The 25,701-nt window shown below is 36.4% G+C and overlaps 1 protein-coding gene across 8 annotated transcripts in view; it reads right to left on the bottom strand.

Moving 5' to 3' along the window:
* Nucleotides 1-25,701, bottom strand: part of LARP4B (La ribonucleoprotein 4B) — a 92,103-nt gene that overhangs the window by 46,907 nt on the left and 19,495 nt on the right. For 2 of the 8 annotated variants that reach the window (XM_079107776.1, XM_079107777.1), the window contains exons 1-5: nucleotides 16,940-17,017; nucleotides 15,234-15,293; nucleotides 8,457-13,887; nucleotides 2,780-2,924; nucleotides 2,399-2,539 (exon numbers count right to left, since the gene is read on the bottom strand). In XM_079107776.1, coding sequence (XP_078963902.1) covers nucleotides 2,399-2,539; nucleotides 2,780-2,924; nucleotides 8,457-11,633 — 3,463 coding nt within the window. In that variant the 5' untranslated portion in view covers nucleotides 11,634-13,887; nucleotides 15,234-15,293; nucleotides 16,940-17,017. Of the gene's footprint in view, nucleotides 1-2,398; nucleotides 2,540-2,779; nucleotides 2,925-4,375; nucleotides 4,905-8,456; nucleotides 13,888-15,233; nucleotides 15,294-15,610; nucleotides 15,694-16,939; nucleotides 17,063-25,701 lie in introns of those variants that run through there. The other 6 variants (XM_079107780.1, XM_079107778.1, XM_079107781.1 and 3 more) reach the window with 6 other exon arrangements.

Below are 25,701 nucleotides of genomic sequence, written 5' to 3' on the forward strand. Positions count from 1 at the left end.
ACCATTCTACACTGCTGAGTATTTTTTTCAGTCACATTTATCTATCTGCTCAGGTATAGAAACACAGTGGGAAAAGAGCTAAATTAAAATGAATTCAAGGCATTTGCTAAGCAACTATGAAGGGAGTTCAAGTTATATGCAAGGAAGTAATTGAAAGATGGTCTGGGTAACAAGCAGAATGAGGACAGGGACGTGAGGATGCTCGTGGGAAGTCATGGACAATTAAGCAGGTCAATGGAGTCATTCAACAATGGTGCCACAGGGACTGCGATAAAACAGTGAAGACAGGCCAAAATTTTATACAAACCCAGGTGTTTATTAAGTATCCATATACAGCACAGACTCAGTAGTGAGGAGTGCAACAAGAACAGAAAGGGAGGTCTGTTTCCTCCTTTGTCTTACCATCTCTAACTCAAGTGAGTCTTTGGTAGAATCACCGAAATGACTTTAAAAAAACATTCAATAGGTAGTCTCTGGGCTACTCCTATTAGTCAATTTACAGGAGTCATTTCTCCCACTTATTTGCCCTTTCCAACTGTTAATAATGAGAGTGTAGCTTAACTGTAGGTCTATGGAGTTTTTTTGTTTGTTTGTTTTTTTGGGTTTTTTAAAATGACTGATTTTTAGACTAAGCCAGAAACAAATGTGGAGGTAAACAATCAGTTTCCCATTACCTGAAACTATTTCTACATTGGCCCATATCCTGGGCCCCAAAACAAAACTAATACCTTCTCCTTGGTTCTTCTTTTGAAAACAGCATTAAATACCTTTTACAAAGAACTAACTTCTTTTGAAATTAAACTTTCCAAGCATATTTTTAACATTTGTCATTTCATTTTTGGTAATCTACCTTTCATCTTGTATAATTTCTGACTCTGGTCCAAGGTTTGTATCATTTAGATATAATCTGATGTTTAAATTACTTTTAATCCTTTTCATGTTCTACCATTAGGATTCTCTTCCCTTTATTATACATTTTTATTTTCTCTTCTTTTGAAATCTGTTTTAAATGACTAGCATTCCCTTATTTTGCCATTAAAAAGTCTACCCAACCTCAAAGTATTTCCAATTTATCCCAGTGTTTTGCTATTTCCAGATCATTAACCAGTCAGTGTTGGGTTAACAAGGAGGAACGAATCAAATTAAATTTGTTACACACTGGTACTACCCCAATCAGATTTAGAAAATTATATGCTCCTCGTGGTAGCACACACCTGTAATCCCAGTGGCCTGGGAAGCTTGAGGCAGGAGTTGCAAATTTGAGGCTAGCCTCAGCAACTTAGTGAGTTCTTAAGCAACTCAGAGAGACCCTGCCTCTAAATAAAAAAGGGCTGGGGGTGTAGCTCAGTGTTTAGGCACTCCTGGGTTCAATCCCTGGTACCAAACAAAACAAAACTTATGTAAAAAAGTAATTCACTTTAAATAAATTCAAGATGGTCAATTTATATTTAAAGGAAATCAACATGGTTTTTGTTTTCCTTTATAAAAACTTGATTCATGTGATCAAATTATTTAATGCCGTAAGCTAACCTAAAGTTTTTTTTAAAAAGAACAGTATTTTCCCACTTAGGAGACACTGCTGATTTTGTCATATTTTGAGTCTTAAGTCATTGTGCATGACTATGTCTCATACCATGGAAGTCTGACATCCTTGGCCCTGCCTGTATTCCCTGGTCCCTGTGATGACCAAATGCTTCCTCATATTTCCAAATGCTCACACAGCAAGTGGGCATCCTACAATCACATTTCCAGTGTCATTTGGCAGACAGTACAACCAAGTCCAGAAATCTCCATTTCCCACTTATTCTCTTTTCATTTTTACGGCCATTACTCTATTCTGAAGTCCTTATAACCCTAAACAGGACTAACACAGCTTCCTGTTTTATTGCTACTTAGGTTGTCTTTCCTCAAAGTCACTGTTCTACATTCCTGTAAAATTTATGTTTCCCAAATATCGTGTTTTTGGTGTCACTCACTCAAAAACAATGTAGATGAAGTTCAAATCCTCCTGGTTTTTAAGACTCTTGAATGTGACTTCAACTGCCCTCATCTACCACTACATTCCCTCTTTATGCCCTTCTCTCTTTATCGGACTTTTCTCACTCCAGTTCCAGCCTTAGAAGTTCATCTCTACACTTTATTGATGTTTCACTCTATGAACTCTATGATGCTTCTATATCAATGCCACTCGCCTCAGACGCTACTCGGGTCTTACATGCTCCATGATGTTTTCCCCACAGGGTCTTTCATCTCTGCATCCATGTTGAGACTGAATTGAAAGGAGAATTATAAGGAGGCAACAAAAAGTACATTTTTAGGGAAATATTTAATAAGCTAAATGATAAATAAAATTAAAAAGCCCACTCTATAAGAAAACAAATTCATAAAATAGTTTCACCTGTTTCACTATTTTCAGGCAGTGATTCATATTCTGAATGATCCAGAGCCAAAGTGTTCATGTCTGTCTGGTCTGACTCCTGCAAGTCTGGTAATGCTGCATTCTCATGACTTTTGTCACCATCACCACTGGCATCCAATCCTATAATTGCAATTTTATCCCAAAAGGCGGTGTTAAGAAGAATAAATTCCTCTTAAAACAAAACAAAACTTACACTTGCAGTTACTCAAAATCTTTAATTTGATTGTAAAAGACCTCCAGGGTCCAAGTACTATTACAAACCAGGAAACAAAGGAAAACCAACAGCTTCACAAAGAAATAGTCAGAGGCAAAGACTTGAGAACAGGGCTGCTCCTGGTCATGGCCATGCTCACAACTTACCCTGCTGGTTGCAGTCACGATGGCCAGGCGCCTCCTCCCATGTGGCACTCACACCAACAGCAGCACTACTTGCCTCCAAATGTAACATATGAGTCCCCCATACTTTCGCATTAGGGTTTAGCTCTGAAACCTTAGTTGTTGGTACCTAAAAAAATAAAAAAAATTTTGATACATATATTTGTATCCAAATTTCAAACAAGTGAAACTCAAAAGTTAAAAATGCATCTACATTAAGAGAATTTAGGCTAGAAGGCTAAGCCTATTTATTTACACAGATCTCAGGGATAAAATCTGGTTCAAAAAGTTACAAAGTGGAAGTGCACGGAATATTTAATTCACCCACAGGTTCTTAAGTTCCTCCTAAGCAAAAGGCTTTCTAGATGCCTCGAATGACCCAGTTCCTGCCTTTATGGAGAGTTCAGTGTTTCACAAACAGTGTACCTATAAATAACTGGCAATCTCTTAGACTATCTAACACAAATTACAATTTACAAATTTGAATACAATGTAGAGTGGTAAAATTTTAATTATAAAGTTTCAAACACTCACATAAGCCAAAGATGTACAAAATTTAAGTTGCTCCTAAGGACTGTCAGCTACTGCAGGACAACAGAAAGCTAAAGCATCCGCTGAGCAACAACAAAATATCTCACATTTTCAACAGAGCTGCAGTACTGTTTCCATTTCTAAAAGGAGTCCAGTCTCACCTTCAGAGCTTTCTCAGAACACAGTTTCCCAATCCTGCTGCAGTGAGAACTCCAGGTGATCCCCATGCCGCTCGTCCAGAGTTCTTACATGAGCCCTCACTCCACTGGGGCTTACAACTCTCCACACACAGGTGTGCAATGTTGGGCTAGTTATTTAACCTCTAAAAACTGCACCTGGGAAATGAGCTCTGCAGTTCCCATCTTCTAGAATTATCAAATCAGGGCACTTAAAACGCTCAAGCACCGTGCCCAGTACACATTAGGCTCACTCACTAGCAGTTATTACAATAAAGGGTGTTCGGAATCTTAGACTCTCTATGGCAGTCCTCTGCTCAAACAGTCCTCCCTTGAAAGGCTGCCTGGCTCATTCAGAGTAACAGATGAAGTTCCTACTGCAGTCCAACACCCTTGTGTGATCACTACATTTTTGTGTAAATTTCCAATCACACAGACCCCCTTGCTCTATCTAAATACTGGCACATTGGCTCGTCTTGCCCTGTCTGTCCAGAATACCATTCCCAGATATCCACACAGTTCATATTGTTTTTTCGGGGCACTGGCAATCTTTCCTGATATACCTTAAAAACATTTAAGAGTCCCCATCACCTGGATACTCCCCACTTTCATGCTTTTTCTACTAGCCTGGCTTACTTTTGCTTAAAAACTTTGAATGCTTACTTTTCCTTAAAAACCTTCAAGGACTCTGCAAGGTTGAAAGAAAAGGAGAAAAAAAAAAAAAAAAAAAAAAATCAAACATCCCAGTGGCAGCTGCTCCCCAAATTTTAATTCTGATTTTGCCACCACAATCCCTTGACAAACCTAAATAAATTGTCTGCCTTTTCAAACACACCACCAACCTTCACACCATGGTGCAGGGAGGTAGAGCTACCTAAGAAGGAATGGAGTCCTGGTCTCGAGTGTCCTTCAGGCTAGTACTCCAGCTGAGAGCAGCCTTGCTGTGCTATGCCAGGGTGCAGCACTGAAGATATCAATTTCTGTGCTCCACAGCATGCAAAAGGTGGGAAAGCACTATAATAAGCTATCAAGGAAACACACAGATTAGAAAATTTAAAGAGAGATTAAATCCACATTGGCTCAGGTGATGAGGCTGGCAGTGAAAACCATAAAACAATTCCTGAAACTGAGAGTACCAGGCTTACAGGTAAAATGACAGATATTCAAACTTTGGAAGCACTTACTGACTACTCTTCTAGCTACTAAACAATAATTAAAACATCATGCCCACAAAACCAGGAGCTTAAATGAGTACCTATCAGGAATTTTTTTACTTTTTTAAGTAGGAAAAGAATAGGGTTCTCTTTCTCCTTCAAGAATATTATAGTCAAGAAACACTGTATCATTTCCTTTTTACCTCTAAGCTTCTGGTTCATCTTTGGCTTCTGCACAGGATTAGTCTCCCCACCCCCACCTTCTCTCTCATCCCCTATCCATCAAACAAATAAATGCTCACTAGCCTGCCTGTGACTAGCACAGTGTTGACATCGGGCTCCAATAGAACAGAACAGATCTGCCTTGCAGAGCTGAAGGGTGAAGAAGACGCTCCGTTTCACCGCACCAAGCTTTTATCAGCATTTGCATCTTTCTTATCTTAAGACTCCTTTTAACTCAGGTATACATGATGCATTCTTTAAATTCTTAACACCAACTGACATTAACCTTTTCCAGTTTTAGCACCTTTGCAAGCAAATGTCCTATATAACCAATACTTTATTACTGCAGATGATTTCTTGACCTGGCTGCAAAGCAGCCATCATCAACACTGTGAGAACTATTACAGACAGCACATTTGTTCTCCCCTGGTGTCTATGCTTAAAGTGTATCTACTGTCTACACACTCTTGGTGGCAGCAACCATGGTTTGCTCACACTGCATTGCTAATACCTAATAGAGTCCAGAGCTTAGTAGAGAGGTGCTTGAGAAATATGTTGAACGAATCAATATCTGATGAACTGACAATACAGAAAATGATAATTTCCTCTACTTGACAACTTGCACAAAATTCCGTATCTCAAATAAACAGGACCCTATCCTTGAGAAGTTAATACCTAAGTGGTAAATTAGTCTACATTATCAAGGATCAGAAGCTGAGCACAATTTTAGGCAGTTAACTGGTATTCAAAAAATACTGTAACAGAAGAGATGTGAGAAGGATGAAGTGTGGAGACTTCTAATTAAAACCAAATGACATTTAGCTGGACGTGGTGGCACACGCCTGTAATCCTAGAAACTCAGGAGGCTAAGGCAGGAGGATTGTAGCCTCAGCAACTCAGCAAGGACCTGGGCAACTTAGTGAGACCCTGTCTCAAAATAATAATAATAAAAGGCTGGGGATATGGCTCAGCGGTTAAGCCCCCTGGGTTCAATCCCTGGTAACCCCCTCCCCCCCAAAAAAAGCCAAATGACATAACATCCAAGATCTTACTATATACACTTACCTGTACTGAATCAACACAAGCTTAAGAAGTAGTTATCACTGCCCCCATTTCACAAATAAAACCAAGGCAGAGGAAGATTAACTTGCCATTAATGTTTACAATTCATGAGCTAATTTTTTTCTTTAAAAATTGTGTTCTAATATCAGCAAAAACATTAATCAAGAATTAACTCCCAATAATGCACATATGTAATATATTTTTATTAAATAAAGATATTTTTAAAAAACCTAAAGATGCATTTCTTTAAAGTATATTTATTTGCTTTTTAGTCATATACAATTCCAAATGATTATCAAGAACTCTAGTTTCATCTGTTTGCCTAAATAAATCTTAATTTTCCACTAAAATTTATAGGCAAGCAATAGTCATTAGAACCAGAAGCAGGCTGACCCCAACAATCACCCTCTGAAGGGATTTTACATCAACAGCCAATGCTACTTGTTTGAAGAGTAGGGCATCACCAATTTCTGACACTCTAAAAAAATTCTTCTGCCCCTCAAAACAAAATGATCCATTTTGAGATGGGACATTTACATGGCAAACAAAATAGGTGAGTTAATAGGGGAAAGAAATACCCCAAGTTTAATCTGTATTGTTCTTGAAGTTGCACTAAAGGAAGTTTGATAATTCAGAACAATTCACTAACTTCAAAGTCATACAAGTCCACCTCTGGTCATTTACTTGTAAAAGGGAGACACAGCTGCTCTGTAAGATTTAGTATAAAAAATATATCTGTAATAGCACTTTGAAAATGACTTGAAAAAGGGAAGCAACACCATTAAACATGGTAATGTCTCAACTTAGGAAAGTGGGAGTATCTCATAATCAAAAGTTAATTTAAAATGTAAAACATGTACCTCAGTTAAAGTCATGCAGATATCGACAGCAACAGGAATCCTTTGCACGCTGCATGCAACTACGAAGTGCTGAGCAATTAGTAGTCAACTACGTGAAAGATTTTGTGTATATTATTAGTATAATTATTATGTGCCAGGGACTGAACCCAGGGACACTTAACTACTGAGGCACAACCCCAGCCCTTTTAATTTTTTATTTTGAGACCAGGGTCTCACTAAGTTACTTAGGGCCTTGGTAAATTGCTGAGGCTGACTTTCAACTTGTGATAATCCTGCCTCAGCCTTTAGAGCCTTTAGATTACAGGTGTGCTCCACCGCACCCTAACCATGTATATTACTTTAAAGTCTTAATTTTACACTTTTTCCTCCACAACTATTTAAGGGGAAAAATGAAGTTGAAGGTAACTCTTAACTTCTAAATATGGGTACAGAAGGATAAAAAAGGGTTAATGAGTAATTCCTTAAAACTGTATGATGGAATTTCTATTTGTTTATTCCCATACTACAGGTATTAATATTTGAATTGTATCTACTGACTTAATAATTATCAATGGGTTTTCTTGCCTAATGGCACAAAAATCGCTAATAATAAACTACTGGCTGAATAAATGAGATTCTGTTATTCCATGTAGTCAGTACTTTGTATACATGGATACATGCAGATCAAAAATATTTGGGAAAAACTGGCATCTGTAATAACATGAACAAACTTTTCGTCATCACTTTTGTAGACAGTACAGCACAAATATTTCCATAGCATTCACACTGTGTTAGGAATTATTAAGTAATCGAGAGATGATTTCAAGTATGTGGGAGGATATGTGTAGATTATATGCAAATATTATCCATTTTACATACAAGACTTGATCATCTATGGACTTTGGTATCTGCCAGGCTCATGGAACTAATTCCCCATGGATACTGAGAGATGAGTGTATGCCATTTCAACTGCAACGTTTCAGTATTTCTGTTTTATGAACAAGATTACTTTTCTATTATTGAATAATGTTTGCATTTATCACAGAATTTCTAGAAAGATGCTCAAACTAGCTGCCCACAGAATCATTTGCAAGACTTCTTCCAAACCAGGACCAAGTTCTCAGGGACCTGAGAAAGAGCTTCAAAGTGATTCTGACTGAAGGAAAACAATCAAGATTTAAGAGCCAGTTAAAAGCAGCAAAATTTACCTGTTTTAAATACACATAACACAAAACTAGAAGAAAGCAGAGATATTTAAATGTTTATTTTCTGCAAGTATGACTTGTGTTGTCAGTGGGTTCAAACACTGGCTGAAACACACCACACTACCAATGTGAAAATATACATTAAGGTCCCCCACTGCACTGAGGCAAGGGAGAAAAAGCAGCAGCAACATCCATAGAGAACAGTGTGCACAAAGCTGATTGGCATGAATAATGGGGCATGCTTTAAGGCAAACAAGAGTTCACACACAAACTCTGGCTTAAATACAGCAACAGACTTCAAATTTTTCCATTCAGAATGGGTTAAATTGAAGCTACAGTAATTCACAGCATTATATAAGAATTTAAACAACCACTCACTGTTTAGAATAAAGCTTCATTAATTTTAAGTTAAAAGATATCAAAAAATAAAGACTATATGATAGAGCACAGTAACACTAATAAAACATACTTACTAACTGTCCACCTCTACTTTGCCATCCCCAAACAACACCATCCTCTGACACTGGTAGTTGATAAGAGGTCTGTTCCAATGAAAATGAAGCATCTTGTAAGTCCTGTGGCTTACTATATAGATCCTCACTAAATACCTGCTCATCTTCTGATGCATTTTTTACAATTGTATCAGTCAAGAGATAGCCCACTTGATATCCACCACATTCATTTGCAAGTCTTTCAGAAAATATCTGATCCGCTAGCCCTCCCACTGGGTAAAAGGAAAATTCATTCAAATAATGGGAGTATACGTCTTCTGGGAAACTCTGCCAATTCACTTTTGGGGGCTTTTCAGATATATTTAAGATATCTTCTGTTAGTGATAAAACATCATCACTACTTGGTACAATGATTTCTTTGCTGCCAACTGGGATAGCATGAATTATTTGGGTTACATCAAAAGGAGTAGCTGTGTATCTGTCTACTTGGGTGGCATCAGCATCAACCAAACAGGAACATCCATCAGAAGAGTTGTTTAATTCTATTTTTTCTAAAGTTACCTTGGAATCTCCCATAAAATTTGTCTCACCATTTAAAGTAGATTCTTTAGGCATGGACATGGACCTGGCATTTCTTTGTTTGAAATGATCTGCATGTTCAATTGTCCCACATGGACCTAAGCACTCAATAAAGTTAGGGTTAATATTGTTTTTCTCCAAACAAAGTCTCTCTCTTCTTTTTTCACATGCTAGTTTTGGCTTACTCAACTTAGATGCACTATTACCCAAAGCATCAGAAACTTCCTCAGTTGATTCAGAATAAATCTGTTTCTGTTTTGGGCTTTCACCATTATTTGTAAACTGTGTGACTGAACTTGAACTTTGGCTTAAAGTTGGTATAATATTAAGGTCTGTATCTTTGTATTCATTCACTCTATGGATTTCACTGTTTTTTTCTATTTGATTAATTTCAAGATCAGGATTTTCTGTTAAACTAGAACACACACAAGCTGGCACATCCTCAGTGACTATTGCCTTGCATTTCAGTACACTCGTTCTCCAGTCGAAGGCTGTTTTAGAATCTGATTTGTTGTTTTCTATGTTCTCTTCACTTGTTTCTCTACAAACAGTTTCTTGTGATTCTTTTTTGGCATTTTCTAAACTGTGAGGACCACTTAGTTGGTCACTTAACACACTGACAGAATTCTTCACACATATTTTATCTTCAGTTTTATCATGCAGGCCTGTTTCCCTTTCTTCTTTATCAATGCAGGTGAAAACAGATGCAGAGGACATAAAGATACCCTGAGGAGATCTAGAGTTATCATGAGACTCACTGTTCAGAGGCACTCCGTGTGAAATTCTAAGTTTCAAGTTGTCTATCATCTGGACTGTCCCTTCTGTGTCTGATTCACACCCCATGTCAGTTAAGTCACAGATTTCTGTCTGAGCTGACTTGTCAGCCTTGCTACCTGCACATAAATTTACCTGACACCAAGATTTCAAGGCTGAGACCCTCTCCTTGCCATGACTCTCAGTCTCCAAAACACAAATTCTATTCTCATCTTGATAAGAGGAAATATTTTCTGATTGCAATGACAGTGCTCCTCTGTTTGCCAGTCGGGGACTTCCATTTCCTAAGCTGCTCTCCCCTGGGTGCTTCTCCTTCATCAGCAATGGCTCGGGGAGAGGTACAGGATCCAGGCTGTCATCAAGTCTACTCAGAGCCACTTCTCCGAAATTAGCATGAACTGGGAGACACTCATTCCCAAAGCCCTCTGAAGTTATAAACCTTTTGGGACTTACATTAATTCCATCTAGATCAAAGGAAAGAATGCTATCTGGTCTGCTGGTACTGAAGTGGAAATAATCATTGTCTTTTAGTGGTTTTGTGAAGTGATTTTCTCCTTCATTTTCAGAGTTTAAACTTTGATCAACAATAACTGTTACAGCTTCAGGTTCATCATTCTCTTCAACATATGAAGTGTCATTAAGTAAATTAGTAGGTGAATCATGTATCTGACTTCCTATTCCTGAAGAATGGCTCTTTCTTTCTTTGGGGATGGCACACATACATTTTAGTGAGTCACTGTCTATGTTAATATTTAATTCAGGGAGTTGGCCAATATTATGTAATGTACTACTTTCTGAATAATCTTTAGGAGACTTGATGTAAGCTTTTGCCCTTAAAGACTCGGCTTGAAGGCTATCAATGTTTGCTTCACAAGATGGATCATTGTTGACCAACAGCTCAACACTAGGTTTAGGTTTCTCACTAAATATTTCCTTCATATCATTTAGACCCAGTATGTTCGGTGGTGACAATTCTTCCTGCTGCAGCTGTAACTTTCCTGCCCCTTGTATGGCATGTAAGACTGAACATTCTTTCCTGTTATCTAGAGGCCAATTCACTCTAAGAATCCCTTCGGAAGTAACAGCTGAATGACATTCTTCTCCTACAGCTGCTCCACATACAGGAGTGCACGGCTCCTCCTCCACACACAGGGAGTCAGGGTCTACAACACAAATGCTATAAAACTCCTTCTTTTGTGAATTCTCACACTGTTTATCATCAACACAAACAGGGTTTTCACCTTGCCTCACCCTACTGGACACATTTAAAGAGTTAGTCTCATTAAAACCACTGATTTGAACATTTACCAATCTTTCTTTCTCTATAAAAGAGTTTTTATAAGGGCCTATATAACAGCACAGATGGTCACTTAGAGGCATTTCCTCCTGGAGACCCTGGTTAGAACACACTGGCACACATGAGAGGGGCTGGCCATCTTCAGAACAGTCCTGCCTGTCAGTACCCATGCACAGCAGGTCATGGACATTCTCAGAATTCTGCTCAGTAACAACAATATCTGAATTCTTATCAGTCTCATCTAAATTTTCATATCTAGTTAAGAACTTATATATGGAAGAGGAAACAGAATTCAGTGACTGATTTCTCTGATCTCCTTTGTGCCCAGACCTTGTAAAAGTTCTAGTCCACATGCTAATGCCGGCAGCTGCTCTGCTGGCTCCATTTTCAACATTGTGAAGCTCCTCACCTTCAAGGGTATCAAATAATGAAGATAAAGTTTTACTTATCTTGTTCTCCGGTTCCTTCTCCACCACAGATTTTTGTAGCAGGCCAATTTTCTCATTGTCATTGTCACTACTCAATTCTTTGCTGAAGCAACAACCCATGTTCAAAAGTTCTAAAACTCACATTACAATGCTTGTCCTTTTCTGAGCCTCCACAAATGCATCTCACACTAACTTGGTTTCTGAGAAGCCAACACCCAGACACCAAAAATAACTCCTTGCACAGCAGTCACATGTTCCTGCCAATCAAATCCAAATCCTAATAACAACAGAACCCTGCCTGACAACTACCATACTCCATGTGCTAAAATACAAACAGTCCATGGAATCCAAAGGTTCAGAACAACAGAGAGGGGAAAAATAAATAAAGAAAAATCTACATTACTTTTTCTTATTTTTGTGAACTGAATTATGAAACAACTAAAATTATTATCTCAGTCAAAGGAAGAATTTTTCAGATGTCTGGTTTTTTTAGTGTTTCAATATTTTCTAAATTACATTTCATGGAATGGTTATCAACCAAAGAAGTCAGTCTGTAAATTCTCAAAAAAGAAAACAATTACTAGAAATGTGTTTCTCTACATTCATAGCTACTTACAGTTGTATCTAATTTTCCAGCTTCAAGAAATGATGTTTGTGGGTATAAAGGAATTACTGCTAATTCTAATCAGATGTGATATAATGATATCATCTCTTTTAGTTACAGGTGTTAATAAAGTACTTATGGTGAAATGACAAATTATTTAGGATCTGCCTGAGAATACCCCAGAAAGGCTGGGTGTGGTGGTGCACACCAGTAGTCCCAGCTACATGGCAGGTTGAGGCAGGAGTATCACGAACTCCAGTAGACTTAAAATTCTAAATGATTATGTGTTTAGGAAAAATCAAATGAGTAGCCCAACAAAGGGGTTCATAATTGTTCATGATGGGAACATTGGGTTGTTATATTATTCATTCCATTCTGTAGATGTCTGAAAATTATAATTAAGAAAAAAAAAAAAAAAGAAAGAAAAAGAAGAAATCAATCTAGTACCCATATAGCAGGAAGTATCTCTAAAGCACTCTGAGCTACTGACAGGTTTAACCTGCAAGATGAATAATGTACTAAAAACAGGCAGATATTGTCCAAGAAACAGGCACTGGTTATTTTCATGGAAATTCAAGCTTTCTGATAGCTAGTCTACTCTCATTCAAGATGCAGGGCTACATTAATTACTCTGAATGACTAGTTAATAAATATTCATTCAGAAACTATGTGATCAAACGTAAGGTTTTGGGCTGAGAATGGAGCTCAGTGGTGAAGCACTTATCCAGCATTTGTGAGACCCTGGATTTGATCCCCAACACCACCAAAGTAAAATGGTTTTTAATTTAATTTAATTAATAAATGGAAAGACTCAAGTTTTCTGATCTTACTACCTTTAAAGGAGTTTTAAAAGATTATTTTGGTACAGATCACATCTTACTGAATGTAAGCTTTATATGCAAAAGAGTTTGATTTTCAATTTAAGCTTTTAGGATTCACATTATGATTAGAAAAGATGTGGTAAGACTTAGTGTCTTTCTTCCCAGGACATAATTTAACAAACACTTCTTCCTAATATTACTTGTGCCTTAAACATTACCACACACTTGCATATCTCTCTCAAACTCTCCATTCATTTATGATAAAATGTGAAAGGATCATCAGAATGGAAAATGAGTCCTAGGCCAAAGTAGTTAGTTACTCCAAGGAGAATCAGGCAACCTGGCTGCAAAGTGTGCTACTTGAGCAGCAGCATTAGAATCTGGAATCCTTGAATGGACTCTGGCAGGACCACAAAACCTCTGATGGCTGTCTTTGCTACAGATGGGAGTTTGTGGCCTTAACAGGTAAGATTAAGAACCTTTAACCAAATGACTTTATTGCCAAATGCCAGCCACCAGATACTGTTTCTTCCTCAGGAAAGAGATCCTTCATGGTGACCCACTGCCAGAATGGCTACCTCCTCATCTCAAACAGCCTCAAAGCCCTTGTGTTCCCATCTCCTGCTCTCCATATCCATCCTCTCACCATCAAAGCCAATATCTTATGTGGAACATTCTTGTCTACATTGCATCACCACTTCCTGAATCTGTTCTGCCTGTACTGCCCTTTGAAACTGCCCTTGCTGAGATTACAAATGATGACCCACTTCACACCAACCTGTCCAATCAATAGGTCCTTATTTCACGTCACTTCACTTGGCTACTATTTCACTCCATTTCAACCAAACAGATCCCTGGTTTTCTTCCCATCTCTCTGACCACTCCCTTCCTAGTTTCCTTCCAGCTTATGAAATACTCACAGGTTCCAGGGTTTCATCATTTTTCCATTCTGTAAATGCAAGGAAATTTAATGCAAATTTTGTACTTTAACTCTATTAGTACAATATGCTTCAAAGATAGTAGCCCTTTACTACATCAAAGTTAGAACATTCAAAATGACCCTCATTTAGGGACAAAACAGAAGAACATTTCTTCTATAGACACAACTATACCTCAGTGCCTCCTATCTTCATTGCTATACTCACTCTGTATCTAAAGTTCACACAAAAATTGGTAATAAACCTTTCTGGTATAATAGAGCTACTAATAGATATATGTGTATCCCATGCTAATCTGCAAACAACGTCCCCATAGAAAAGTCTTAACCACCTTTATCACTTGTGCTCAGTGGTACTGAATAAATTAATACTCAAATTTCACTCAAAGTATGGCCCGCCTGCCTGCCTACTAGACACAACACACCAACCTACTACAGAAGCGAAATAGATACAGAAAAGGCAAAGGCAGAAAGTGTACTTGCAATTGCCCAGGAATAAGGGAGGAACGGGTATTAACTGTAAATGGGTATGGGTGAGTAATGAAAATATTCTAAAACTACATTACGGCCATGGTTGCACAACTCAGTAAATCTAAATATTCAATTGCATACTTTCACCCCAACAGGTATATTAAAATGATAAAACATAAGAGTTTAGGGCAGTGTTTCTAAAATTTCTTAGAAGTTCTACCATATTCAAAGTAGATGAAGGACTAAGGATGTGGCTCAGTGGTAGAACACTTGATTGGCGTGTATGAGGGCCTGGTTTTGATCCTTAGCACCATACACACAAACAAAAAAGATCACCAACCTACCCTCCTTTAATTTCTATGTAAACTGCTTATTTGAGCAAATAGATGAGGTTTACTATAAATATTATAAGATTTATAGGATACTTAAAAGATAATTGAATTTGGAATACTTCAGATGCACTTCACATATGCAAATGGTGAAAATTAGAATTTAAAAACAATGGAATTCCCTTTTCTTATTCTTTAATTAGTTACTATTTTACTTTTGTGCTCTAGAGAACACAGATTTATCAAAATGTAAAGCCAATTACATACATAACAGGGAACCAGTAAAAACATGATGAATGTTTGAGAATAAACTAATATGGCACACTGCTGTTTGTTAACTGTACATACACAGAGAACAGAAAAGGACACACAATATTGACATTTACTGTGGAGGGGGCTACAGTGATAAATGGGTCCCCATTACCTTTTTGAGAAACAGTCAACATTATACACACACACACACACACAAAAAATTTTAACAAACATTTGTTGTGAGGAGCTATCTATAAGGCTCACTTATGATTAAAGAATCTGTGATTAGCCTTGGAAAGTAATTACCTGACTCAAAGCTGGGATGGAACTTGTTTGAGAAGTGGTTTGAGATATAGGACCATTCATCTGTAAAATTGAAAACATCAAAGATACCATCACTACAATATAAAAACATTTTCAAATCATAGTAATTAAGCAAAACCAAACCTGAGAAATATATTTTTGTATGACAAAGAATATCATAAATTTATAAGCTATTCAGAACATTATAGGAGCCTTAAAAATGATACTTGTGAAATTCTCATAGCACATTGTAAGTAAAATTCCTTGTAACTTTCAATAGGGAAAATTGTTACTTTTCCCCAAAATCATTTAGAAACATGAAATATTATTGCTTAACATGATAAAATGAAGGTACTCAAGCTGGGTATGGTGGTGCATGCCTGTAATCCCAGCAGTTTGGGAGACTGAGGCAGGAAATCTCCAAGTTCAAAGCCAGGCTCAGCAACTTAGCAAGACCTTGTCTCTAAATAAATAAAAAAGAACTAGGTATGTGATTTACTGGGTAAGCATCCCTGGATTCAATCCCCACCCCCAAATAAAAGGCACTCAAAATAAATTTATAATCCTAGTTAACTCTTTACTGCAATGTCTATAATGTTAGTCCAGTATTTACAACTGCATTTTCCTTTTTCTTTTAATGTTGATAGACCTATATTTTATTCATTTATTTATATGTGGTGCTGAGAACTGAATCCAGTGCCTCACATGCTAGGCAAGCTCTCTACCACTGAGCCACAACCCCAGCCCCAACAAGTGCATTTTCTTGATTTAAAATATGAAAATTTTAAATCAAAGTGGCACATGCCTGTAATCCCAGTGGCGCAGGAGGCGGAAACAGGAGAATCCCAAGTTTAAGGCCTGCCTGAGCAACTTAGCAAGGCCCTGAGCAACTTACATCTTGTCTCAAAATAAAAAATAAAAAGAGATGGGGATGTAGCTCAGTAGGAAAGCTCCCATGAGTTTAATCTGCAGTATGTACTTACTTAATTACTTACTAACTAACAAAGCTTTAAGTAGCTACACTTAAAACTACCTTTTGTTCTATCAGCTGGTTCTTATAGTTTTTCCTACTAAGCTACCCAGACATTTTTTCAGACTGATGAGGTTCTGGATACAATACCCCAACTGCTGTACCTTGGCATGTGAAGAAACAGCAGAATCAGGCTATAAAAACTAGAATATTCACCTCATTCTTTCTCTTGGGAAGGGATCATAAAACCTGATAATCTTCTCCTGGAAATAGGTATTAAGATCCATATTTCGGAGGGGTCCTGCTCTATCCCTGGAGGACAGGAATGTCACACAGGGAGGCCAACATAAATCTGAACAAAGAGCCCTTGTTGAATTCTCCCCAGTTTATTACTATTAGATTATACCCACTTCTGTCTATGCTTTTCCATAACTCTCCACTTCTGTATTAGATTTGTCAAAAATACACAGCTTTCCCTGTGAGTCTTTATTTCTGAAGGCTCTGTGTCACATAAAACTTATTACTAAATAAATATATATGCTTTTCTCTTGTTCATCTATATTCTGTTAACAAAGATCTCAACCTCAGATGGGTGAGAAGTCCTTTCTCCTCTGTGAGACTATACCAACTATATGTAGACCCTAAGGTACTTTTGTGGTATTGTTTCGATTTGCTTCTCAAGTCCAATATAAAGAAAGAAAAATGGCTGCCCCTGGCCCTCCCTTCCCACAATACCCACCAGATGAGAGCTGTCCTTGCCCTCCTGGACTCGCTGCGCCTGCGGTTCAGCCACAACTTTAGTGTCCTGATCAGAAGTCATGGGCTCCACTGGGATAAGTTTAATGCCAACCTCAGGATGCTGCAAAATGACAAAGACAGTAAACATGATGTCATTTGAGGAGCAGAGTACTACTGATTCTTAAAAAGACATTACTAAAAAGTCTTAAAATCCAGTACATGTGTTTATCCCTCTGACTTGAGTAGTTTAAAGAAAATTGACCATAATGAACACCCACCTCACTCACCAAGAAGTAAAAAAATTTTTAATATAATTTTTTAGCTGTCAGTGGAACCCAGTGCCTCAACACATGCGAGGCAATCACTCTACCACTGAGCTACAATTCCATTTAAGTTTCTTCTTCATATCAACTCAGTGATAATGATAACACAGAAAAATCTTATGCCTACAAATTCATGTTTTCTAAAAAACAGAGAATTAAGGGATTTAAATACAAAATGAGAAATTTGCAAACTCAATTTTAAATAGCAATAACCTAATTTGAAAATGGCCAAGGAATCTGAATAGACATTGTTCCAAAGACATAAAAATGATCAATAAATAAAAAATATTCGACATCACTAATCAACAAGGAAAAGCAGATCAAAATCACAAGAAGCCACTCACACCTGCTAGGATGGCTACTGCCAAAATGACAAGAGATAGAAAGGTTGTTCAGGGCATGGAGAAAAGGGAATCTTGGCACACTGTTAGCAAGAATTTAAGTTAGTGTAGACGGTGTTGAAAAGGAGTATGGAGATTTCTCAAAACTTTAAAAATTAAACTAACATAACATATAATCTAGCAATTCCTTGGTCTATATGCAAAATAAATGAAACCACCACCTCATGAAGACACCTACACTCCCATGTTCATTGATGCATTATTCACAACAGCCATGCTATGGCAATAATTTGTGTCTACTGATGGATGAATGAAGAAAGAAACTGCAATGTGCACACACTTGCACACACACAGGAATGCTATTCAGTCTTAAAAAAGAAGAAAATCTTGTTATATCCTAGATGAACCTGGATGAGAGTATGCTAAGTGAAACATGGTAGGCACAGAAAGGCAAATATTGCATGATCTTACTTACATGTACAAACTAACTTACACAGAAACAAAATGAAAATGGTGGTTACCAGGGAATGGGGCATGAAATAGCTTAAAGGGTATAAAACTACAGATATGTAGGATGAAAAAGCCTATGAGCTAATACACACGAGGACCATCATTACAATATTGAATTATATTATACACTGGAAATTTTGCTAAGAAAGCAGATTTCAGGTACTCTTAGTACACATACAAAAACAGGTAAAAATATATTAATTGGTTGACTACAGTAACCGTTTCACTATGTTTATCAAAATGTGTTGTATACCTTAAAGATGTTAAAAAAAAAACCTCCAAAAATTACAAAATCAATAAACTTCAGAATAAACATACAGTTTTTGATGAATCCCAAACTTACACGTTTTTAACTGGTCCCATTAATTTTATTTTGTTCAAGAATAACTTTTGTCAGGACAAACAATAATTCAAAAGGAATCCCATTACAATCCTCAATCTAAAAGAAACAAATCAATTTGAGTACAATGGAATAAATATTCTAGTTTTCGGAAACGATTTGCTTTAACTAAATAGCTAGACACTGAACTTCACATATAATAGCTTAATAAACTTTATGAATGACTTAAGGAGGGGTAGCTTGCATAAATTTGCATAATGAGGATTCCTAGGAACCCAAGACTGACATCAAAGTACTTCTTCTTTTCACTGTAAGCTACACTGCTTCACAAAGAATTTAAGTTAATCCAGGTATATTTACAAGGACTTCTGAAAACAGATATCAGAAGGTCAGAAAAAGAAACTTTAAAGCATAACTATTTCTCACTAAGTAATCATACAGGTTTTTTCATTTCTATCATGCTGCTTCCTATTCTCAATATCATGCATATTATAAAGTCTCAAAACCTCTGTTAATTCAAACATATCCAATCAGAGCCAATTTTATCCATGTCAAAATGGGATCATAAATCACAAAAGCACAAATCATTCGAATACTATAAAACAGATTTGAGAAGAAATCCTTGAAATAAGTTTCATTGAGATCACTGTTTTCCAAAATGTGGAATGAATGACAAGTTAAATTTCAATAGTTTCATATTTCATTTTCATTTATATTCTTTTTTATGTGTTTGTGGCACTAGTGACTTCATGTCAAATTAAGCAAAAAACGTGGGTCCATTTAAAGTATTACTATTGAACACTGCTGGAACCCAGCAAAAATTCTGAAAGTAGAAAATGTGACTCAAATTCAGAAAACAGACTTAGGAACACCTGGTTCTAACATTCCAGGTCACTGTTCTCAGTCCTCCGATACACTGAAAAATCACACGAGGAAACTGATCTTGTATTTTTGTAGCTCAAATATGAGTGTTTTTTTAAAGCTAGACAGATGACTCTGAAACACCTGAACAAAGAACTACTTTCAAGAAATGGTGAAGCAGCACACAGGGAGGGGGGTTCCGCAATACTGCTTCCAGAGATGGATCTAGTTTTGTAAGCAACCTACTTGTCACTAAACATGGACAGTCACAGAAGCATCAAATCCAGAAAATAAAGATGCAGATCAATAACTAGACCAATCCTAGTCTGTATAAATGCTTCTATCAAGATTAACTCACATTCTACTAGCAGGTTAGGAAACCAAAACTGTTTTGATACTTCAACTATATACAAACCATTGTCCCCCACCCTATGGCCAAAAAGTAGATCTCCATAGATTGTAAAGAGAAATACGGCACACCTATAATCCCAGTGGCTTGGGAGGCTGATGCAGGAGGGTAGTGAGTTCAAAGTCAGCCTCAGCAACTTAATGAGGCCCTAAGCAACTCAGTGAAACCCTCTCCTAAATAAAATATACAAAAGGGTTGAGGACGTGGGTCAGTGATTAAGCACCCCTGGGTTCAATCCCGGGTACCAAAATAATAAAAAAACAAAAAATATGTAAGTGGGGAAGAATGTGACAACCAAAATCAAGCATTTCCTGGCACAGGCCACAAAGTCTGAGGTACCTTCACACTCCTCAACGTTTCACATCTTTCACAAAGCTTTGATTGAGTCACACAGGAGCTATTTTCTTGACTTGATTTAATATCCCTTTATATAAAAAGCAAAACGAGGGCAAATCCAAGTATCCTACTTCATATATGTGACCCAGCAGTACATTTTAATCTCATCCATCAAAGCTACAGCCTAAAAAGGAAGTTTTATCAATCCTGATCAATATTTTGGAAAAAGTAAGTATCCTAGGCCTTATCAGTTTCTTAAATTTAATTTTTAAATATTTTTATGTTCTTTTGGGACACTTGAGGCAATCCTTAAGAACATAAATGATCTCAAAAGTACACATCAAGTTACATAACTATTCAGAGAACTACAATTTTAATACTAGTTTCATATAAAATCCAAAAATGTACCAAGAATCAATATTCATTCATTAAGCCTGTTCTTCGAGTAATATGTTGGCATGATTATTCTGAAATTATTTTATATAATGTCTGTATACAAACACATCTACACACTACATAGGACAAACTAAATAGGAATTACATTATTTGGCACAAAGATTTCCACATAAAAGAGATACAAATATAAAATTAAAGAAGTTAAATAAGATCCACAGAACCCTTTTTTAAACTAGAAATATTTTTCAAACTATAGGATAAATTTTCTTTGCACTGGTTTTCCTACAAATGTCCTTTTTCCTACTCCATGATCCAATCTAGGGTCTTACACTGTATTTAGCAGCCAAAGTTTCTGCTTAGTACCCTCCAAAATGCCCCAGTTCCTTTTTGTTAGTTCTGGCTGATTATTCTGTAGAACATTCTTCTATTGAAGATGAAACTGGGATATTTTACTGTGAAAGTAAGGATGACTACTATGGTAATGTCACAAGAACACTGGAGCCATAAGAGAGGAAAGGAAGGACTCCTGATGGCCAAGATGGAGTAATGTGAAGATCAAAATAAATGGAAAACAAGAACAGTATATAAAAGTATAGGACGGCTAAAAATATCACCACCACCACCATACTGCTCACACCTTTGGAGGGTGATACCAACGGGTTATTCTACAGATTCTTAAGAAAAGACCCTCATTCATTCTGTCTGCCTGTCCTAGATGAACTGCATTTCAGAATAACCAAAGAACTGATTAAGTCCAGAACTACAGTACATGGAGATGGAAAAGAATGAGAAAATGAAAATAATCTAACATCTAATGAAACAATGAAGACAGTGATACAGTGAAGAATGATGGGACCTTCACAAATGGCTGAATCATTTTGGTTGCTTGACAACCAAAATCAAGCATTTCCTGGCACAGGCCACAAAGTCTGAGTAGTGACTGGAACTACTTTTCAGCCTTATCACTACAACTAGAACTCTAGGCATTATACACTTCCTTTTTTAAAATATATTTTTAGTTGTCAATGGATCTTTTATTATTATTTCATTTATTTATTTGTTTGTTTATATGTGGTGCTGAGTATCTACCACTGAGCTACAACTCCAGCCCCCTTATATACTTCTTGATGTGATGAAATAGCATAATCTATTCTTACCAAAAAAGAAACTATGTTTAATGACACTTTTAGATATGACTCCCAATTTAAAGAGAATTCTGAAGAAATACATGTTCCGTAACACAAAATTATCAGCTAAATCCAAAATGTGGGACAAGACAAATGATCTCATTTCTTTTTTTCTTTTTCTTTTTGGTGGTGCTGGAGATTGAACCCAGGGCTTTGTGCTTGAGAGACAAACACTCTACCAACTGAGCTACATCTGCAGCCCCTGATCTCATTTCTATAGCAAATAAAATACATTTAAAAGGGGAGAGATTTTCAGTGCTACAAAATATAAAAGAAGCTTTAACCAAAATAACTTAATGTAATTTGAGAATTGTGTTTCGATCCTGAGTCAAATTAAACTTAAAATGGCACTTACAGGAAAAACTGAACACTATAATTAGGTAATATAGGGCAGTACAGAATAATTACTAATTTTATCAAGTTCAATCAAGGTGGTGTTGCTGCATTTATTTTAAAAGACCCTGACTATAAGGGATAAAGTAAAAAGATTTATTGATGAAATATACATACACATCTGGCACTTGCTTTTAATATATGCTAATGATTTTAAACCCAAGGGGAGAAAACAAAAATACAAGAATGGCAGCAGTTTGATGGTGACTAGAACTAGATGGCAGGAATACTGGCAATTTGAGGATCACTGAAGCATATTCTACTTTTGTGCGCTTAAAACTGTCAGTAATAGAAGTATAGAACTTGGATATATTATCAATACATACCTAAAACTATATAGCTAAAACTTCATAAATTATTTCTATTTAAAACCTATAATAATGAAGTACAAAATGTGTAAAACATTTTATGGACAAAGTTCATGGCAGCTTTAGGCAAAAAAAAAAAAAAAAAAGAGAGAAAAGAAAAAGAAAATTAACCATAGAAAAGCAGAAAGGACAATATATTATAAATATCTAAAATAGTCACAAAAAACTGCATAAAGCAAAAAGCATGATGTAAAACTGTTGACATTAAAACTATAATATTTTTAAAAATTCACATACCTTTGTAAGTGAGAATTAAAAGAAACTAGAGGGCTGGGGATATAGCTTAGTTGGTGGAGTGCTTGCCTTGCATGCACAAGGCCCTGGGTTCAATCCCCAGCACCACAAAAAAAAAAAAAAAAAAAAAAAAAAAAAGAAACTAACAATGTGTGATTCTTAAGGCCTGATAGGTTTCAGGTAGTCTCAATTTTTAATAACTGATTATTTTTATTATATATCTTAATAAAATATCCAGTTTGCTAATTCCATGTTTATCAGGCAACCATTAAGGTCTCCCTGTACTCTTTCTCACCAAAAAAACAACAACAAAAAACAAAAACACCACCACCATTGATCAAGCACACAGAGCATCTAAATTACTTTGCAGTTGTTTTTCAACACAGATTAATAAATATGTCATTCAGTGAGCAAAAAGTCTTGTTCTGTAAAAGGATCATTTTTCAAAGTGTGATGTGGGCACTGTCAAGGATCCCAAAGACCTTTTCAGTGGAGATAGGAGGTCAAACTATTTTCAAAATAATGCCAAGATATTATTTGTTTTTACTCTCATTTTCTCCTAACAAAACAACAGTGAAGTTTTATTATTATGTTTTTAACAGGTTTAACATTATTTTTGAAGAAAAATATACTTTAAAAATTGCTGAGTCTGAATTTCTAAAATGGTAAATAATGACAGAAATAAACCACATAATCTAAAACCCTCAGGAGTCTTTAGTAATAAAATTGTACACGGGTTCCCAGATGAAAAGTTTGAGAACTCTGTTCTAAGACAAATCTCAAAACCTGGTTCTGATGGACAGATGTCTGTGTTCAAGGATGAGAAAACATATTTTCACAATGACAAAAATCTGCAAATTGCCCTACAGATTCAATGCAATCCCTATCAAATTGAATGTGTTTTTAGCTGCAGAAACTTTTTGCAAAAATTGATGGGCTCACCCTAAAATCACCTTCAAAATGCAAGGGACTCTGAATAGCTAAAACCATTTTCTCCCCCCCCCCCCCCCCCTTTGGCCTTTCAGTAAAGGGGATTGAATCCAGGGGCACTCTAGCACTGGGCCATTTCCAGTCCTTCCTTTTTATCATTTTGAGACAGTCTCAGGAAGTTGCCTAGACTGGCCATGAAATTGAAATCCTCCTGCCTCAGTTTCCCAAGTAGCTGGGATTACACCCAAATACATACAGTTTTATGGAGTTGTCTAAGCAGTTCATATCTCTATATGCATCCACAAATGAGGGAAGTGTAAAGTCTGCTAATATTTCCTTTAATTCTAAATGTCAATGATGAGAATCAAAGTTAAAGGATGGACCATGAGCAAAGGAGATACAAGATGCTACTATACATATATGTGTTCCAAGAACTCCAAAATAAGCATTAGAGGGGCTGGGGAGATAGCTCAGTTGGTAGCGTCCTTGCCTTGCAAGCACAGGCCCTGGGTTCAATCCCCAGCACCCGCGCCAAAAAAAAAAAGGCATTAGGATGATTCTACCAAAAAAAAAAAAAAAAAAAAAGGTAAATGAATATTCAACTAGATAAGTCAATAGTTTTACCTAAATAAGGAAAACAGGCTAAGAACTTTAAAGACGTCCTAAGTACAATGATCAATTAAAAGTCTAAATTTGTTACTTTCAAAGTCTAAACATCATGTAGGAAGAGATTATCAGAATGATATATTTGTAGCTAAACAGATTTACTGGGAAAAAACCAAAAATGGACAAATCATTAAAGTACAATCAAACATTTTAGGATTAGAAGAAAGGATATTTCTTAATAATACAACTTTCTTGCATGAGCTCAACATGCTCATCTCTAAGCAGAGATAAAATAATTGGAATCAATTCCTCATTCATTTGCCTTGCATTGTTGGTTAGATTATATTGCTGATCTCATAGCTAGCATCACTCTAATATCTAAAATGCAAATACTGTACAAAAAAAATTTGGGAGTACCCCAGGCAGATTATTCTGTTTGTTTCTACATACCTTACAGATTATATACTTCAATGTATAGGCTTGAAAGATTCAAACAGTTATAAAGCAAATTTTCCTACTTTTTGGAAAACTGGTAACTCCAGTTCTTCAGGTTTTGTTTTTAAGATTCAACACCTGTCATAGTTCATTCTTTTCACTGAGTGTTCTTACAGTGTCACTCAAAGATACTGACAGATTTAAAAAAAAAAAAAAAAAAAAAAAAAAAGGACACTGACAGATGAAAGAAATAAATCCAACTCAGTAGAGTAGTTGTTTAGTTATACATTTAAACTGGCACCCAACACTGGAATATTCCTAAACAGATGCTGCCAATAAACTTCAAAATCAATTTTTTTAAATTTCCTTATGTATGTGAACACCTGTGCTTCTACTGAAAAGGCCAGTAGCAGGAATATGTGATTAATTTTTTATAGTTGGAGTTGGTTCTGCTCCTAGGGAGGGCATAAAATCAAACACAAGATTTAAAAATTTATTTATTAGCAAGATCTTATTGAAAAAGTATATACATGAAGTATACAAAAATTAATTTTAGAAATCTTCCACTAAAAGATTTTAATTTAGAACTTACATAATTCTACACACACACAAAAGAAAAAAGTCCCCTCTACCTTTAACTTTTTTCTGCTGGGTGTGGCAGTGCTTAATTCCAGAGGTTCAGGGGACTGAGGCAGGAGGATCTAAAGTTCAAAGGCAGTCTCAGCAATTTATTGAGGCCCTTAACAACTTAGTGAGACCCTGTCTCCAAAAAGAGGGATCTGGGTATGTGGCTGAGTGGTAAAACATTTCTGAGTTCAACTTCCAGTACCCTACCCAGCAAAAAAGACTTGTTACTGGTTCTATGACACATTAACTTTTAGAGAGAACAGTGTTTTGAAAAGGTCATGTTAGCTAAGATTCTTAATAAAATACAACACAAAACAAATATTTACAGCTTACATCATCTCATTAACCCTCTGGCTAGAAATATTTTACCCACTAAACCTCTGACATACACCAAATCACCATTCCAATAAATAAAACACTTTTTGCAGTATTGGGGATTGAACCCAGGGACACTCTCCCATTGAGCC

The sequence above is a fragment of the Sciurus vulgaris genome (genome assembly GCF_902686455.1).
Source record: "Sciurus vulgaris genome assembly, chromosome: 12".
Taxonomy (NCBI): domain Eukaryota; kingdom Metazoa; phylum Chordata; class Mammalia; order Rodentia; family Sciuridae; genus Sciurus; species Sciurus vulgaris.